This window comes from Euprymna scolopes, chromosome 35, assembly GCF_053919585.1.
Source record: "Euprymna scolopes isolate OS-2025 chromosome 35, ASM5391958v1, whole genome shotgun sequence".
In the NCBI taxonomy this organism is placed as follows: Eukaryota; Metazoa; Mollusca; class Cephalopoda; order Sepiida; family Sepiolidae; genus Euprymna; species Euprymna scolopes.
The window spans coordinates 68,371,818-68,391,748 of NC_136516.1; the positions used below are offsets into that span (position 1 = coordinate 68,371,818).

Below are 19,931 nucleotides of genomic sequence, written 5' to 3' on the forward strand. Positions count from 1 at the left end.
CTGAAAGGGAAAAAACATTATTATCATTAAAAATCTATCGGTACATTTCGTAAAATCAACGTTTTCATGCATAGTAGTCTTTACATGAAAACCTTCCATTCATTGAGTCTTAAATCTAATTAGAAAATATCAATTGTGTCTGCATTACAGAATACTTGTAAATAGATTTCATTTTTTTTCCATACGAAAAACTCCACAAGTTGACGCTGTCAAAATATTTCACAGTATAACAGTCAGTATTAAACGCTTGCTAAATTACAAATATGGAAGCTCATAATATTACTAAATTTTTAAGCATGTTGAGTTTATTATATACATTTTTCTTAAAATAATTTTAGATTAATAAGACTAATAGGATTAATGCATATTAATTAAGATTACATATACTTTTTTTTAAGATAAAATTTTTTTTTTTGTATTGTCTATGTGTAATAGTTTATTATAGCGCATATGCGTATCCGTAGTTACTACCAAACCAGACGTTAACATTCCAAAGCAGAGCAGTGATTGGTTAATAGACAAACGACCCGGATGAAGCTTTATTTCTAGCAAGAATTTTGACATGGCGACCACGACGCTTCATGGACCGAATTTTTAGCGATCCCCATTTCTGTTCTTGGCTCTATTACAATAACGATTGTCACCAACATTGTTACCAGAAACGGCACAACGTCTCGAGACAGGACGTAGGAAGGTTGACGACGTCGCCGAGTGGAAGGCGGTCGCCACTACGGAGGGGGGTCAATATTATACGAGGAGCTAACACTGCTGTTAAATAGTCTATAGAAGAAGTCATACTAGCAGTTTTATATATTTATTGGCAGAGAAAGAGAGAGAGGGAGCCCGAGTCGACCCTCGAAGGGTCGCCTACCAGCATCCTGTGTCTTTTTCACTAATATATAGCTTCTTTTTTTTTTTTTTTTTTTTAATTAGAATGGTGTGCACGGAGGTTGTGTGTGAGTGGTTCAAGAAATTGAATCCTCACACGCGGATCGACATCATGTGCGGCCTGCTCCATATGTGTGTGCCACCCGAGTTACGGTTTCTCGGAACGTTCCTCGAAAACCTCGGCAAAAAGGACTACCATAAACTGAGGGATGCCGAGATCAAGGCCAATAACCACATCGACCTAACCAAGAACACCAACGCTTCCATGAACAACCCAACGACGACGAATAGTAATAATAATACTAATGACAGTTGTTCCACGTCTTCAGGTTCTTCGTCTGCCACTGGTGTTTGTACCTCCTCGTCATCTTCATCATCTTCGGCGAACATCATGAGCGAAGAGAGTCTCCGTAACAAGCTCTCCCTTTCGTTGGCTCTCCTCTACTCGTCCAACCAACAATGCTCCAACATCTTGTTCAAACTACTCGAGGCTAATGTGTCTCGGGCCCTTCAGGTGATGCCTTCTATGGCCGTGGTGACAATATATGAGATCCTCACGATTCTTGTGATGGCTGCCAATCACCCGGCTTTCACCTTTTCCCAGCGGCTCTCCATGGCAGAACTATATAAATCCGCAGAGAAGGCCGCCGATGGACTTATCCCTAAGGTAAAGAATTTTACAATTTTTCACGACTTCAAAAGAAATATATTTTTTTTAAGTTCAATTTTGTTCTGACACTATCGATAGAAAAATAAAATTATTCTCGTGCGATTATACGGCAAAATTATTTTTAAATTAAAAAGAATGAAGTTTCAATATATATATATATATATATATATATATATATATATATAACGTAAAATGATCACATAGCGTAGGACAGAACGAGTAATCATTTTTTAGTATTTGCAAAATGATCACCATTTTGGAAACATTAAAAACATGGTTACTCACTCTGTCCGACGCTGGCTGATCATTTTATGTTACATTCATGTATATAGAAAAGTGAATTCCAACTCTAAAAATTTAAAATATTATGTCTTTCCCTTGGCATCGATTATAAAAATAGGTTGATGCCAAAATAATGGACTTTCTAAATCTCAAATATTTTATTTCATTTATTTTTTTTTCCATCTCTCCTAATAGTGGTAAATATTAATAAAAAAAAATGACAAAAATGAAATTCTACTCAACAGTTACTTTCGAAAAAAAAAAAATGCATAATCGTGTTAAAAATAGCTATAATGTAAGTCATTTTAATAAAAACTGGATAAATTTAGAAACTATGGTAAAAATATATTTACATGAGATATTTCGAAGGGAAATTTAGGTACTCATGCAGAGAGTGATCCGTGCTGAAATAACGCTATTTTAAAAGCCATTCTTAACATGGGGAGGGTGTTTTAACCTTACAATTGAATAAAAAAAACATATCATAAAACTTTAATTAAACTTGGAAATACGATTTAAAAAATAGCGCGGATCACTCTCTGCATTAGCACCGAAATTTAATTATTTTTGTAAGGTTGACCATGGGATTTATTTTAAAAATGATCACTAAAATTGATTTTTTAATAAAATTTATGGTTGGTTTTAAATTTTATTTCTATTCTGACATAATAAATTGTATTTAGCTTTTTAAAATATATGAAATTGTGTGCAATAACAATTACAAAAAAAAAAAAAAAAAAAATCAAACAATAACTAATTCTAAAATAAAAACTGCATCAATGTAAATACACCAGACACCACTTACACCAGTGTTTTCATTTTGTGTGGTTGCCTTTCGGCCGTTATCTTAACTCTTTACTTGATTTTTAATGAGCCGATATTGTTCGCCATGTGACCAGATACGTTCTTGCACACAAAGTAAAAATAATTTTGTAAGAAAAACTGGCCGCCAGCGATTAAAAGGGTTAATTAAAAGTTAGAATTTAAAAGTAAATTTAAAACATGTTATTTCCGGATAAGAAATACAATGTAAGAACAATGTTATCCAATATTTTGTTGAAAGTCAAATACAAAAGATATTCCCAAGTATTATTGGATCGACATGATTTTTCGAATTGACAATTTAACGGAGCCATTTTAGGCATTTCTGAAAAAAAAAATGGCCGCATCAACCGGTGTTTACGAAACCTTCAATATTTGAAAATGATTTTCGATTCTTTCAAGTTTCGGATTAAAAATAAAGTAATTTCTAGTTAAAATTAAAGGATAAATTTGTAGATTATTCTCATCTACTCCCTATAACTTTAATGTGATTCTACTTTTTTTAGGCGATTACACCTGAATGTGCTGAAAAGCTTAAAGATTTTAAGGGATTTTTACAATCTAACACAGTAGTATAAACACCCCCCAACCTCTTCATGTTAAGAACGGCTTTCAGAATAAATACCCCAACTTCGAAACTCGAAGGTGGTTCTTAACATGGAGAGGTTGGGTGTTTATTCCGAAAGCCGTTCTTGGGGGTGTTTATACTACGCTGGATTAGATCGTAAAAAATACCGATTTTAAAATTTAAAGCAGGGGATCAGTTTCGCATATAAATTTAATCTAAAATGCCCATCCCCATTCTCGAAAGTTTTTAAGGCCATTAAAGATGTTTTAATTTGTTTAGAAGGTGGGGATCCATTTTTCAAAAGCGATTTTTTTTTATGACCTTGCCGTTCGAACTTATGGTTAGTGGTTCAAATATAGTTTTCTTTTCTAAAATGAAATGGATATTTTTTTTTTTTTTAATTTATATACGAAAATGATCCTGCACTTTAAATTCTAAATATTTTTTTTTTTTTTTCAACAAATTTTTCAGCATCGCCTAAAAAAGTAGAATCTATTGGGTGTTCAGCGCAGCAGCGAGCGCCCCAGCGAAGGGTTTGAAATTGACTATATTTCCGAACTACTTAATCGACTCTACATTCTTAAAATTATAAGACAACTTTGTGTGCGCGTGTTTCAAAGCAATCTTTGCAATCAAGATTTTTTGCACATTGAATTATTGAATCTTTATTGAAATAACGGAAAATAAAACTAAATTTTAAACCATTACGAAATTAATTCTGCCAGAATGCATTTCAGTTCATTCGTGTACTAGTCAGACTTTTTCATAGTTGAAGAAGAATAAATTGTTTGACTCTTAAAATTTAAAGTAATTTGAAACCTTTTAAAGTGTTGCATAGAAATAATTTAAACTGGATTTAAAATTTTAAATTCTAATTTATTAAGATTGAAAGTTTTCATAGTTAACATCAAATAATTCTATAAAGATTAAAACTAACCCTCCTAGTTCAAATGACAATGCTAAGATTTATTTTGAATTGCTGTTTAAAATGTAAATATTTTAGTGAGGAGGGTCACCAAAATTAAAGTAAAAAATATAAATAAAAATAACTAATTATTTTCAGTTTTATTGAAACTGTTTCCTCCTAAAATGGCTGCCAAATTTTATCGATTAGTTTTGTTTGATTTGCCAACCGGTGAAAGTGCAAATTTTGTCTCGGGAATTTCCCTTTTTTTTTTTTTTTTTTTTTTTTTTAAACACATATCAATAATTATATTAAATTTGTTTACTGATTTTTGCGATTTTATTTTGTTATATTTTGCAAATATTAATTAACACTTATAAAATCATGAAATATTTATTAAATGTTGCCACTGTAACTTGGGGTTTAGGATGGCATTCTTGTTTTGGAAGAAACAAATAATAAAATCAATGTTTATTAAAATGAAATAAAAATATATTATAAATTAAACATAATGACGTAAAGAATACTGTCGATCAAATTAGTATCTGCAAAATAAACGCCAAAATCAGACCAACTAATAATAAAAAAATTAATTTGTCCTTTCACCTGTTGGCAAAGAGCAGGCAAAACTAATCGATAAAATTTGGCAATCACGTTGTTTCAACCGCTTCAATGACATTTTATTTTCATTATCTTAATGAAATTATTTAAATTCGACAAACTCGTATTTTTTATTTTAAAAATTTTTGGGGGGTCCTTAGTTTATTAAACCAAGCTAAAAATCTAATAAGTATTTTTTAAATTTTAACGCCGCCGCCATTAATTTTTAGTAAATAACAAGATACAAGAACGATAATTCCGTCAATAACGATTCCACTGAAACTCTTAATTGAGTTATCGTCCTTAAGAAACAGTCGTGATGTTTGCACGATAAAATCTGAAAAACTAATACATTCGAATTATTTGGTTTGAGTTTGATAAAACTTTAAGCATTACTTTTCAACCCAAATAACAAGTCAACATGACAAAATTAGGATTAGGACATGATGATTTAAAAAAAATTATTTATTTAAAAATAATTTTTTTTTTTTTTTAATTTTTTTTTAATGGCAATTATTTTAGAATTTAGAGTTTCGGATATAAATTTAACGGATAACGACCACCATGCATTCCCGGGTGGCCGTTTTTCTTTTAGGGCAGTTAACTAAATCTTTTATCATTAACCTTAAGTCAGAGTGGAAAGTCCGTAAAAACACGTAATCGCATAAAAGTATAATAAAGAATAGACCTCCCGGGGCTCCCCTCCCATAAAACAAAAAAAAAAAAAAAAAAAAGGAACGCACAGAATTTTCTCCCTAGCAAAAAAGGGAAGGTTAACTGCCTAAAAACACTAGATGACCCAGAAGAAGGATATCATTTTTCACAAAAATATTTGTAATAAAAATATACACTTCGGTTGAACATTACATTTCTCGCACGATTGATGGCTGTTCTACTTAATGTTTGAGAAATTATAGACATTACGTGATCGTTTAATGTCAACCACGTTTTTTACGTTCTAACTTAAGAATTGACACTAGCTATGTAATGAACTACAAAATATTTAAAAATTTAGTTAAAACATAAAAAAATGATCCAGCTAGATAAAATAGTAACTTATCTCGTCTTTAGTAACATTTATTTCTTGAATGAGATATATATATATATATATATATATATATATATATATATATATATATATAATATTCAGCTCCGTTATTTTTTATTTTTATTTTTTTTTTTTTTTTTGTTACATTAAACATACCCAAATTTTGAATTAATTTCAAAATTATTTTAACAAGATTTTCATTAAAAATGCCATGAATTATTAACTTTGATATTTAATAATAACTAGCCTGTGTGCCTGGCGTTGCCCGGATGTTTGTAGGTGAGCAAAAAAAAAAAAAAAAAAAAAATGGTAGTAGGCAGGCAGACTCGAACCTGTGATGTGAAGGCGGAAAAGAAAGTGAAAGAAAATCTTACGTCTTACTGCTATTCCATGACGCGACCGGAAGTTCGGAACGTTAAAATTAGGCAAAGTCAATCCAATCGATACGATGACTTGCAGAAATGGCTCACAAAAAATCGACCCCTCCTTGTAGAAAACTGCTTAGTTAATGGTGAACGAATTAATTTTTTAGTCAATTTTTGGATATTTGTTGTCTGAAACGTCGAGCTTCAAAATGATACTGATCTTGTGAAAATACGTCGCCACTGTCAAAAGTTTTAGGCAGACATATATACATACATACATACATGTATTTAAACAGACAGGTGAGATTTATATTGTAGACTAGCGGGGGTACCTGGGTGAAAAGAAAAAAAGTTTTGGGAGAGAGGTAGCTCGAACTCGAAGCCATGAGGCGAATAGCCTGATGACTTACCATGACGCTGTGCGGGTAGAGAAGTGAGGAAGGGTGAAATTAAACATTAACGTGTGGTTTTCTTGGTAAAAAATCATGCAATAGTGGTAGAGAAAATCACAACGTGAATTTTGTAACATAAGTCGCTGAAATAAAAGATACAGATAACGTAGTTTCGTAAATCAGGCATATTATAATCTAGGCAGTATATAAAAAATTTTAAGAAACTGACCACCTGAACGTCCCCTCCCCAAAAGCCTTTAGCGGACATACAAAAAAAAAAAATGCATGCGCGCACACACACATACACATTTTAGCTTTTATATGTTTTTTAATACGGTTTTATATTACATTGCTTCTCTTCCATTCTGTATTTCTGTATTAATAAAATTGTAGCCACTTTTTATGTCTGTTTTTTGCAAGAGCATTACTATTGTTTACCAAAGGAAAGGTCTATCCGGCATATGTACATAGTGTATGAAAGTGAAGTCTGGCCAGGGAGTGTTGAGAATGTGTGGTGCATGGAGAGAAATAAAATGAGAATGATATGGTGAATTTGTAATGTGAATCTGTTTAGGTTCTGGGTCTGACCTTAAAAGACAGCCAGTAATAATACTCTATTTACAGACTGTGGACAATGTGGAGTTGCCCTTTAGTTAGCATAGCTCCCAGGTCCACTTTGGTCCAGAGTGGTAAAACCTGTTAGGGCATCTGGTGCTACAAGATCAGGCTGTCTAAAAATACTGGTTTATTGACCAAAAATGCACTAAACATTTATGTTTTTCCTTTCTTTTTGTAAAACGTAATCATGTTCTGCAAAGTCAAAAACAAAAACAATTTCCTTCTACGAACCAAACACCATAAATAAATATTTGGAGATATAAAGAACTTTAAGCATAAAACATTTTTCCAAAATTACTGAATTCAGTATTAAATCACCTGAAAAAGATTGATATACTGTAAAACAACCAAACCAACCAAAGACAGGCTTGGATCTGATGAATTGAAAAGAAGATTAAATGTGAACAGTATAGTTAGATGTAAATATCCAGAGAAGGTGGTGGGGAATGAAACACTTAGAAAGTAAGAATAAAGACTTGGCCAGAGATAGATGAGTTTGAAAGTCAATTTCTAAAAGCCATTCAATGCATACAGTGAGCTAAATGATTACATAATGCTACATTGTGTGAAAGTATTATATGGTAAAATTGTAATGTGTGTGTGTAGTAACTCTGAATGGTAAACATGCTGAAAAAATTATGATTTGTTTATGAGAAACTGCCAGAAACTTAAGTCAAAAAATATCCATTCAATGATAGATTGAATTAAGTGTAAGATATGTACATTCAAGAATTAATATATGTAATCGACTATAAGTATTATATTGATGGTATTAAAAATTTAAACTATAATGTTTATAGTGTCATTTATGATATTCCATAGTTTGTGAGATGTTATTGTTAAACTGAGAGGAATCGCTGTGCCATATTAAAGCAAAGATGAATTGTGTGAGAGGGTCTTTCTTGAAATTTAATTAACGAAGAAAGATATCTAATGGGTGGTACTTTAAGAATTTTAAAGGCGATTGGAAATAAAGTTTTCAGAGCATGGGTCAATAAATATTGGAAATGAATGATGAAAAATGTATGTAGGTTTTGGTACAAAAACTGTACTTGTCAGTGCTACAAATGAATCTCTCTACATTACATATAACTGGTAAGACTAGAGCACTGGCATTGCCCTGGAAAATTGAATTACAGCAGACTCTCTCCAAAAAAGAATCCATATAAATATTTTCACTCAAAGTTTTAATTATCTACAAGTGTTTCTTAATTATTAAATTTAATAATAATACACATGCATATTATTTGGTGACTAAAAAGAATCATCACTGCAGGAGCAACATATGTATAGGCCAGGATTTTTAGTTTTTTAACTAATTAATGTCTACACAAACACTAGAAAGGAGGTATTATTTTATAGGATTAAGTGTATTTGTGGATTAATTTTTAAAAGTATTTTTAAGATCAGCATTTCATCCAAAATATAGTCTGTGTAGACTCTGTCGTTCCAGTTGCTATGACAATGGACTTGTTAGAATGGCTAATTTCTCATGCGGAATAATTGCAACTATAATCAATTTGAACTATTTCTCTTTTATCCACCAATGAACATTTTATGAGATTATGTAATAGGTGCTAAATTGCTGTATATAAAAATTGTATATATTTTGGGTTTAGGTTGGTTTTATAATTTAGAGTGAATCCCTTTAGAAGTGCCATATGCAAAAAAAAAATTGTAATAAAACTGGAATACTTGTGTATGTGTTGCTGACTAAAATAAAAAAAAAATAAAAAAAATAGCATATAATTAAGTTTCAATTTCAAACATTAATTTTCGGTTCGTTTTAATGTATATTCTAAGAATGTCCTCTGAAAGATTTGGGGTTTTTATATAATTTTTCATGGTTTCCAGAGTTCCCTTTGTATTAAAATAAAAATACAGAAAAATCGTTGATATACATACCCATCACTGAATGAAAATATTTTATTCTAAAAATTGTAAATTGATCAAGTTATTTTTTCTTTTAAATAGAAAATGTTTTCTCTTTTTTACAATTTTTAGTGATTAATGGCAAATTGTAGCTATTACAAGCTGATTTTGATCTATTTCTGGAGTCGATAACTCTTTATTTATTCAAGATCGTAGAGCAAAACATTTTGTCTTTATCACCTCATAAAATTTTATTTTCTTAGAATCAAATTTTAAGAAGTAAAGACGGAATCTCTTGCTCCATCATCTTCAAGTTGGAACTGGAGGTGCAGGTTGTTTTTTTAAATAGAATTTTGAAACAGATTTGTCTTTTTTTTCTTTTTTTTTTTTTTTCCTGCGGTGAGTTTTCAGTTGGTGTTCTTTGGTATTTGGTTCACTGAAAATTCACCAGTTTGTATATCATACATGAAGGACTTGTCAGAAAAAATTCCAAGAATATGTAATCCATACAAAATCAGGACAGTAATTAGGAGTGACTTAACTCTCTCGAAGCATCTTATGTGAGTCAAGACTCCTACAGAAAAAAATCATGATTAAGAACTGTGTGTATGAGGTTTCATGCAAATGTGAAAAACTATACAAAGGTGAGATTTGTTATTCACTAAAAGTAAGAACACATTTCGGATAATGAAAAACGTGTTCTCGTCATTTCACTAAATCAGTTGGGTGTACAATTGACAGTTCGGCGCCATAAACAAATAGAAAATCAAACCTCCTTCCACAGGGATATACATGTGGCTTTGGGGACCACTTGTGAATTCCAAACTCCCTCGTAACTCACTCCAATGAGTCCACTAAATTTGATGCACTCGATGTCCCAGAGTTGTGAGTGTCAAATCATCAAGTTGGACTATTTCATCGCTGCAAACTCCACAAATTTGCATGCTGGAATGTCCAAACAATAAAGTCTAAAGAAACGCAAACATTCAAAGCTGCCCTTCAGAAATCACTCTTAAATCAGCGGATTTGTTAAAGTCCCTCAAGCAGATGTATCATTTCATAGCATCTAATCTCTTTCTGCCTAGCCCGAATATGTCAACATGGCACACTGTTTAACATATTCATCATTGCAATCTATGCTACCCCCCTACTCTTGATGCCGTTGATGATCTTAAGGATGCCTTCTATGATAGTCTACAGGCTGTTATGGATAAAATCTCATCAAGAGATCTTGTGGTAATCTCAGGTGATTTAAACGGCCACACGAGTGTTGGAAACACTAGTACGAGGCACATCATCAGCCAATTTACCATTGGGAATTGTTGTCCAAACAGAATGTCTCATTAATTTTATAGCAAAAAATTAGCTTTCAATCTCAAGCAATATCTCAATCATTGCTTTGTGATAGTGTCACTCAGAACCAAATCGACCACATCCTTATCACAGGGCAGAAACCAGCAACAACAATGATTCCGATCATGTAATGGTCCTACAAAACATCTACAGTTAGCAAATAAGAAGACTCATTAGCTGCTGAAATATGATGTATCACAGCTCAAGTGAAACTACTCGAAACTCCTTTTTGAATCCATTTATCCAAACAACTTCAATCGATTGACACAAATGTCGGACTTGTGGCAATCCTTCAAAAGCAATGTCTACAAAGTAACACATCAGGCTCTTGATGTGTACAAAGATTGGCTATCAGGCTGCACAATTGAGCCTACAAACTGAACAAGAGGAGCTCAGTATTCCAGCTCTGCTGACTTCCAACTGCGTCACATAACTGCCTGCTCTGTGAAAGCTGATCGCAACATTTATTGGCAGAACATTGCCAAAAACATAAAGCAGATCTCTTCAAAAAAAGCTCTACAGTATTCTCCAATTGATTACAAAATCATTCGTAGGCAGCAACAAAGCAATCTTCAATCAAGAAGCCTACTATAAATCTTGACAAGCGCTTCCAACATTGCAGTGTTCACTTTGCCTCGCTGCTTAATCATTCTAGTCAAACAAAGTTCACAGATTCCAACTGTTCCTTCTATGATCATCATCACCTCCTCTACTACCGATGAAACCTTGGCGCCATCAAAAAACTGAAAAACAATAAGGTGACCGAAGAAGATGGACTTTATCTGAAATTTTGAAACATTCTTCCGCTCTATTGGTCCCAACACTCCACCAAATCTTTGGGAAACTGAAAAACTCCCTCAAGATTGGAGCGATGCCATTCCGTTTCCCTTTCACAAGAAAGATAAATTCTGTTACAGTAATTATCACAGTATCAGCCTTATCGATATCCATGCAAAAATCTTTGCTACTATCCTGTTGAAGTAGTTTCAAAAACTCACACAAACTTGACACATGGTCAAGGCCAAACCAATATGGATTTCGTTAAGGCCAAGGATGTACTGACCAGATTTTCACTTTCTGAAAAATATTTGAGCATCGTTAGAGCTACAAGCAAAAGACCATCCATCATCTGCTTCATTGGCTTCACCACTGCATTTGACTCTGCTAACTGTGGAGCTCTTTGAAAGATCATGCATACCAATGATATACCCTTAAAACTGCTCAACCTAATCAAAGCCTACTATCTCTCCACCCACATTAAAGTCCAAATATGGTTAGGAGTCATATTTTCACATTCACTCTGGCGTCTGACAGGCATGCATTCTCTTGCTTATGCTTTTCAATTTCGCCATTGACTGAATCATATCAAATACTCTGGCCAACTTTCATGGTGTATTAATAAATCATGTTCTACAAATACCTGATCTCGATTATGCTGATTATGTTGCTATATTGGGTGAAAGCTTCACTTGACATTTAATCGGCCATTAACAAGATGCAATCATGTTTCAAAGATTGGCACGAAGATAAACACCAATAAGACAAGACTACAGGTCTCCTTCCAAATGAAAAATAGCTGGTTGTCCTTGATCTAATAAGCTCTTGTCCACACCATTCTCCTTTATGGTTGCAAGACTTGGCCTATGCAGACAAATGACCTATGCAACTGGAAGTATTTCACCATCACTGCCTATGCTGCATCCTCTGTGTCCACTGGCAGTAGTTTATCTCCAACAGTAAAGTTTGTGCTTGCTTGCAAGACTCCGTCACTAGTTCTGTCATGCCCTTCAACGACACCCAGTTGACTTCATCTGTGAAGTCATCAACCAAGCACCACCACCAAGCTGACTTCATCTGTGAAGTCATCAACCAAGCACCACCACCAAGCTGACTTCATCTGTGAAGTCATCAACCAAGCACCACCACCAAGCTGACTTCATCTGTGAAGTCATCAACCAAGCACCACCACCAAGCTGACTTCATCTGTGAAGTCATCAACCAAGCACCACCACCAAGCTGAAAGAAACGTTGTGCTGACTTACTCAAAACCTGACGCAGGACAGTGAAGCAGGATGCTGAACTGATTCACCTTTACATGGTCCGTTGTTGGAACCGTAAATGGTTTGCACTCATAAAGGAAGCGACCTTGAATCTCGGTGCCTGATCGGCCAGTGTTTGGGATGTAGTGAACTTATTGAAAAGAGTTGAGCCAACTGACTCTGAGTGAATACTGCAGCTATGACTATGAGTAAGTTAAACATCTAAAAGCTGCAATTCATGGAAAGATTGAAAAGTCGGATGGAGGGAAAAGGGTCAACAAAAACCGTCCTCTCATGACGACGACCAGTCAGATGACGTCATGCCCTGATTTAGTTTAAATAGTTGAAGAACTGACTAAATTTCATGTACGTTGTGTTAGCTCAGTTGGTTAGAGCGTTGGTTCATTATCTAAGCGTTTTAGGTTTGAATCGTGGTGTGAGATCTTTTTGATTTTTTAAATTTAAATATTGAACCAGTGTTATTTAAGCCATTTTTCCCATAACGTTCGTTTTTACTTTGCTTATTCTTAGGTTTCCATTAACACCCCCAACCAACCACACACACCAAAAAACACCCGGGTACCCACTGATTTTTTAAATTTTAATATCAAAACAGGCTTATTTAAAGCCATTTTTCACATGTTTTTTTTTTTTTTTTTTTTTTTTTTTTTCAGAAGTTTTAACGTTCATTTTTCTGTTTTCTTTGTTTTTTCGATTTTTACATTTAACATCATTCGTTTGCCTTACATTAGTTTATTGTGTTTTTTTTATTTTATTATTATTACCCCCCCCCCCCCCCACTCCGTTTTTGTTTTCTTTTTTTTACTTCGCTTATTAGGTTGTCATTAACACCCCTACCAAACACTCGGGCAATGCCGGGTACCTGGTACTGTGAAAGCTACATCAAGGATTCACGTAGAGTACGATTTATGGTTGCATCTCAGAAAATATATAATTTTGGGCCAGATAGATGATTTACAAAATTGATTATTGGACTGGTCCCAAAATACATAAGTTCTGGTCAACTATGGGAATTTTCATCTTTTACAGAAATCCAAAATCTATATGAAAAATTTTGAGATTAATTCATATCTACTCAAAATTTTTTTTCTTTGAGGGGAGTAGTAAATACCGGCCATGAATGCTCTTTAGGCATTCAATGGCTACACCCAAGATTAAGCTCTCCTTTGGTGAGGAGGTAGGAAAATGCCTATTCTCAATAAAGCTGTATTTAAATACCACTATAATACTTAGTTTTGTTCATAAATAGACACCCACTGTGATACCATGCATCAGTTTAAAAAAAAATTGAAATTTGTACATTGAAATTTATAATTCATGGCATATGGTAAAGAGATACATCAGATTTGACTGCATAATCAGAAAGGGCACACAATTTTACATAAGACTGCCAAGTTTCATGAGAATAGCTTGAAAAATGAATAAATGGTGGCGAAATTACTGAATTTCTGGAAATGTTGAGGTCCGTAATTTAGCCCACTTTTTTTTTTTTTTTTTTTTTAAAGAAAAATGTCCATGGAAAAGCCTAAATTTTGGCACTTGATATTCTCATAACTTTTGAACTACTGAATGGTATTTGCATAATTCAAACGGTTTTAAACATCTTTTACATAGCTCTTTCCATGCAAGTGTATAAAATAATAATTATCTAAAAAAAAAAAAAAAAAAAAAAAAAAAAAAATCAATTTGTAATGTAATGCTATATATATATATATATATATATGTATATGTAAAAGGAATTTTATGTAGGAGTTCATTCCTATGGACTCTGAAATGCCCAGGTCGATTTTTTAAATTTCACATGAAGGTATTTGATTTGTCTGGGAGTGTTCTTACGAAGGTTTTGTATTGGAATGCATCTGATAAGTATCAATAATCAAAAAAGTCTGATTAAAGAAGGAACTCCTATTTCAACAACTTTTGTACCTCATATCACAAGTGCATTTAAGAAGTTTTATCACAACACAAACAGAAAGGCCCAGCCTATAAAATCTACTGTGAAGACAAGGCCTAATTGGAAATGAATGCTTCATTTTAGAGCACAATCAAACTATGATACTTGACGTTTGCATTTTAAACTTTAAGTGAAGCCATTATTTACAGATAATTTTCTAAAATCAACATTCTCTACCGTGAAATGAAGACTACAATGTATTGCAGGGAGGCATGTGAAACTTCCTCTCAGCACACTGTGAGAGGGGGAAGTCTCTGACTAAAGCAGGTAATCAAACGATTTGATTAAAAATGTGTGCTTTTACCAATTTCAATGACAAGTCTAGAAAGGTGAAGCATTTGTTCATCCTCATTCGATCTCTGACAACGTCGGGTCTCCCTGCTAGTATATAATGTGTAGTAATAAATCATAATAAACAGTAAGTAGTAAGATTCTACATCTACAAACAAAAATAGGATTAAAGCTATTAAAATTTGTACTAGAATTGTCTGCAAGGATCCATAGCATAGTGGATAAAAAGCATTTGGTAGATTCATTTGTAAATTACACTCTTCTGGAGGTTGAAGGTTCAATTTTCAGAGCAGGCGACACTCAAAATACAATTATAACTTCTACCCAGTCATGGTTAACAGAACATGGATTAAAATAGAAGGTTCCATTCAAAATTCTGTGCAGATTCCCAAGTTTGACAAGATACATTTAAAGAGGTTAAATTGACTGAAATGTGAAAATAACACTGAAAACAGTAGCTAAAGAATCCAAATTATATAAATTTTTATCGAATTTCCCAAAATGTTAATGTTTAAAGGAGTAAGATTATTGTGTTTACAACAAAGTTATGAATGAAATACTTGTTTGTTATTTTAAATTTGTGTTTTAAATTACAAAGTGATTGTGAGATGGGGAAAGTATCATTGTATTCGCTTGAATTTGGCATTTAATAGTTCTTAATTCCCTTCCTTTCCATGGCATTTGTTTGGTGGCCTTGAGGTAGAAGCTCGGCAAAAGGTGGCTTCATGGCAGGAATTGTTACCCTACACTGATGATTACATAAACATGAAACACTAGTGTCTGTCTGTATGTGTGTGTGTTTATATATATATATATATATATATATATATATATATATATACACACACACATATATATATTCAACTTCCCAATCAGTACCTCTACACCAGGTGTATGAAAGTAAAAGCCCTTCATAGAAAACTGATACTTCTATCCTAACTATTTGTGATCGACATCTGCTAAAAGTAAAACCATTTTGTTTTGAGTAAAGCAAAATTTTTGCTAAAAACATGACATTAACTCTTAGACGAAACAGATAAATAAAACTGAGTCAGTTATGACTTAAAAAATTGTTTTCCTTTACTGCAAACCCAATATCTACCATTGAATCACCAAATACAACACAAGCATGCACTTTATCACATATCTTGTATAAGTAGTAAATTTCTGAGACCACTTAATGTGTGTCTTGCATCGTTGTAATTTTGGTAACTGTACATCGAATTTTTATTATTTACTAATAATCAAATAATTATTAGAATAAAAAAAATGCTATGGTATAAAATGAAAGATTAACACCCTCCCCTAATTTTTTTTTTTTTTTTTTTTTTTTACTTACATAATTTAAGGACTAAATTAGCAATTGAGAAATTTTTGTTACCCCCCTCCCTCAAAATTTGAAGCAATTTCAAGCGTTTTAACTGTCAACTAGAAAATCATTTAAACTGACTTTAAAATTCTTAGCATTCTCCACAATGGAATGTTTTGAAAGCTATTAACATAAAATAATTTTTATAAATCACAACATTACCTTTAGAAACTTAGTTTTATGACAATTTTATTCAATTAATAATCTAATGATTGAATGATACTGTGATAATTAGATGTAAGTGTCAAAATCAAACATAATTTAGTATATTTTAAAATTTCAAAAACTAGTAGTAATTACGAGTTGAAATATTTGAAACCTGCTCTGGGAATAAATATTCACCATGAACTTTTGAAACATTAATAGTATTAATATATGAATGCTCTGATTGATATGAGCTATTGATTATTGAGGTTAATTTTAACTGCAGCTTTTAATTATATCATGGGGACTTATTTATTTATTTTTTTTATTTGAAAACTTTTGTAATAAACTAAGATTATAATCTATTTATTAGTTTATTAAAAAAACATTTTGCCTACAATTGTTTCTGTGAATTGTAAATATCCACATTTATAGTATATAAAATATAGGAAACCTTCAGAAAAAAGACTTCACCAGTGTATAACACACCAATCAGGCTGATAAAACTAAATGGATTCAATATTCATCTGGTGAATGCGTATTTATATTCTTTTGTTTTCCTTTTTATCACTCAAATAATAGACTCTACTTTTTGCATTTAAAAGTTTGTAATCTTTGAAAACGCCATTTTTTTTTTTTTTTTTTTTTTCCATATTTCAAGCACACACACACACACACACATAGCAAAATTCACACATAAAACAATAATTAATTCACACGCTATTGTCTTTATTTCAGCCTTTCTTTTTTTTTTTTATTATCTTTTTCTGAAGGAATACAGATCTGTCATATCGCCATCCATCAATCTCCTATGAATTAGTTTTGGTGTAACAGTATGTAACTTCCATAATAATTTTATTAAATATTAATTTTTATTTTAACTATCATTTTATCCTATTTCATAAAACATAAACTACATAATTTAATATTCATTCAATCCTTACTTCCAGTTCTAATTAGATCACTTCATTTTAGTTAATAAATTTATATTTTAATCGCTTAATAATTATGTTTATAATAATTATTTAATTTGTACTCTAAGAAATTTATCTATATATCAAACTATGCCATTAAAAAACGCCCCCACCCCCTCAAAAACTCTGATGCCGAGTAAGTACAGCTAGTATATGTCGGTTGACAATATAAATATAAAAGTTCCGTTTTCAACGATAATAGTATTTATTTAAAGGTTAATTGGATAGAGAAATACATTGTCAGCTAATGCTTCTATTGTGATTTAACTCTTAATTTCTTTTTAAATTTGAATGTATTAAATTAATTAATATAAGAAATAGTTGACAATTGTCGCTTAGTTTAAAGTTTGTTCTCTGAAATGAGATGTAACTGTAAGAATATATATTTTCTATCTATTTTGTAAAGTTGTAGTTCCTTTCTGTTTATTTACTTTTTTTTTTTGGGAAATACTCTCATAATTATACACACACACACACACACACACACACACACACACATAGTAGCGCCTTATATTATGGAATAGAAATAATAAAAACATAAATATGCGTGTTCCTTAAAAAGTAATGCATAATTAGCAATTAAATTTTTACCAAATGAACATTAGGGTGTAATCCATAAATACTATACAAAGTTATAAAATTCTTTTTTTTTTCTTTTTTTAATCTTAAGTGGAACAAAGAAAATAAGTTACTGGACAAAAGTTAACGATGTTAATAATTTGCAAAAACCTTTAATTTTCATAGTGAAAAAAATTCTATGGAGTTTTTCAACAAATAAAAGTTCATTTATTATTAGGACTTTATTTTTAAGTACTATGGTAAATTCTACACGCAAAACGCTCTCTTGAAGAAAAATACTCATTATCCCTAACCATTAAGGTTAATTTAAGAAATTTCTAATATTTATACGTCTAAAATGTTGTTCATCATTTAATTATACAAAACTAATAAAACATGAAATGCAAAATCCCCAAAAATGACACTTCCATAAACATTGTCACAAAAAAAAAAAAAAATTGGAGAATTGTTAGAATGTATATAAAAATGGTGGCTGTAAATTTAATTAGGAGACAGATAAGATCTCAAGAAAACGGTTGTTTGTAGGATTGTATGCTTGTATTTCAGGTTCGAAGCCTCTAATTTCAAAGCGAAACCAAAGGGCACGCTTGAAGTATGTGACAGAACATGTTTTGGATTGATGCGCAATGGGATACAGTTTATTTCAGTGAAGAATCATATTTTAATATTTGGTTCTGACAGTAAAACTTGCATATGCTGGAGAAGAGTTGAAAGACTGTTTTTTCCATATGTCAAGAAACCCGTTCAGTTTGGTGGTGACAGGGCAGCGTGGTAATGTGGAGAATGATTTCATCTACAGAAGTTGGCACTATTATCTGCATACATGGCAATGTCATGTGGTACTTTCCTTGATATGACCTGAAACTCTAGTCCCCTTCAAATTAATCCAGTCCAGCTGCAATGCACTTGTACCATTTCAACAACTTCTGGAAAACCCCATGGAAGTCTTTTTGTGTGAGCATGTCAATGACATTCGTCACAGCCTCAATTGTCTCATAACAATAGCCTCTAAGGTTTTCCTTGAGCTTAGGGAATAACCAAAAGTCATAGGGAGCAATGTCTGGACTATAAAAGAGAGTGAGAAACTGTCTTGATACCCATTTTGGTTAAATAGTCTGTGACAAGGATGGAGTTGTGAACTCGTGAAATGTCCTGGTGGAAATGCCACTGACCCAATTTGAAGAGTGCTGGCCTCTTCTGATGGAATGTCTTTCTGAACTCCCTTAAAACCTCAACATAGTGGACTGTCTGTCCAATGGGAACCCAGTGCATGTAGATAAGGCCTGTGCTGTCAAAAAGAGATTATCATAAGTTTCTGAATGGATTTTCTCTGTTTGGCCTACTTAGGTCTGGGAGAACCAGCATGCTTCCACTGGGAACTCTGTCTTGGTATCTGAATCATAGCAGTAGATCCAGCTTTCATCACAGATCACTAGAATATCAAGAACTGTGGCATCTGAATTGATCAGCTTGACCATCTCCCTGCTGTCATGACGTATTTCTTTCTGAACATCCTTGGGCCAAACTTTGCACAAATCTTCCACATCTTCAGTTCCTCGCAAATAATTGTGTGTACAGTTCTCATAATGACATCAAATTGCACTTATCGTCTCTATAGACACATGATGGTCCATATCCATGAAATTCTTTATTTGGCCAATCAATTCTGGTATTCTGACTTTCTTACTCCCCCCACACTTTTCATCATCCCTCACAGACTCCTGCCTTCCTTGAATCTATTATGCCACTCAAAAACTGAGACTTGATTCATGCAAGATGATCTAAAGCAATCTGAAGTATTTCGTACATTTCTGTGACATTTTTTCCAAGTTTAAAACGGAATTTTATTGCATATCGTTTTTTTTAAAGTGTCCATGTCCAGATTACATTTTTGAAATTCATCAATTGTGACTATAAGGCTTTAGTAGAGTGTATTGCAATTCCTGTCATAGCTGTTTGTTTGAATTTGAAATCATAAAAAATAGTCATCTCGTATGTATAGTAATAACATACTGAATTTTGAAGATTTTACAACAATTTTAAATGCCTGTACAAAAGAAGTCTGGAAACTTAATTTCTTTTGATCAAGGGAGCTACAGCAATAACACATCACTCAATAAATTCCTGACATAAATTGTGCAGTTAATAAAAATATCCATATGATTTTTATAAAGTACT

General features: G+C 32.4%; 1 protein-coding gene across 1 annotated transcript in view; it reads left to right on the forward strand.

The window, feature by feature from the left end:
• Positions 1-527: 527 nt before the first annotated feature.
• LOC145259901 (uncharacterized) overlaps positions 528-19,931 on the forward strand; it is a 122,762-nt gene continuing 103,358 nt past the window's right edge. Inside the window, exon 1 of the mRNA XM_080117822.1 lies at positions 528-1,555. Within this exon, the coding sequence (XP_079973948.1) occupies positions 935-1,555 (621 nt within the window). The 5' untranslated portion in view covers positions 528-934. The remainder of the gene's footprint in view (positions 1,556-19,931) is intronic.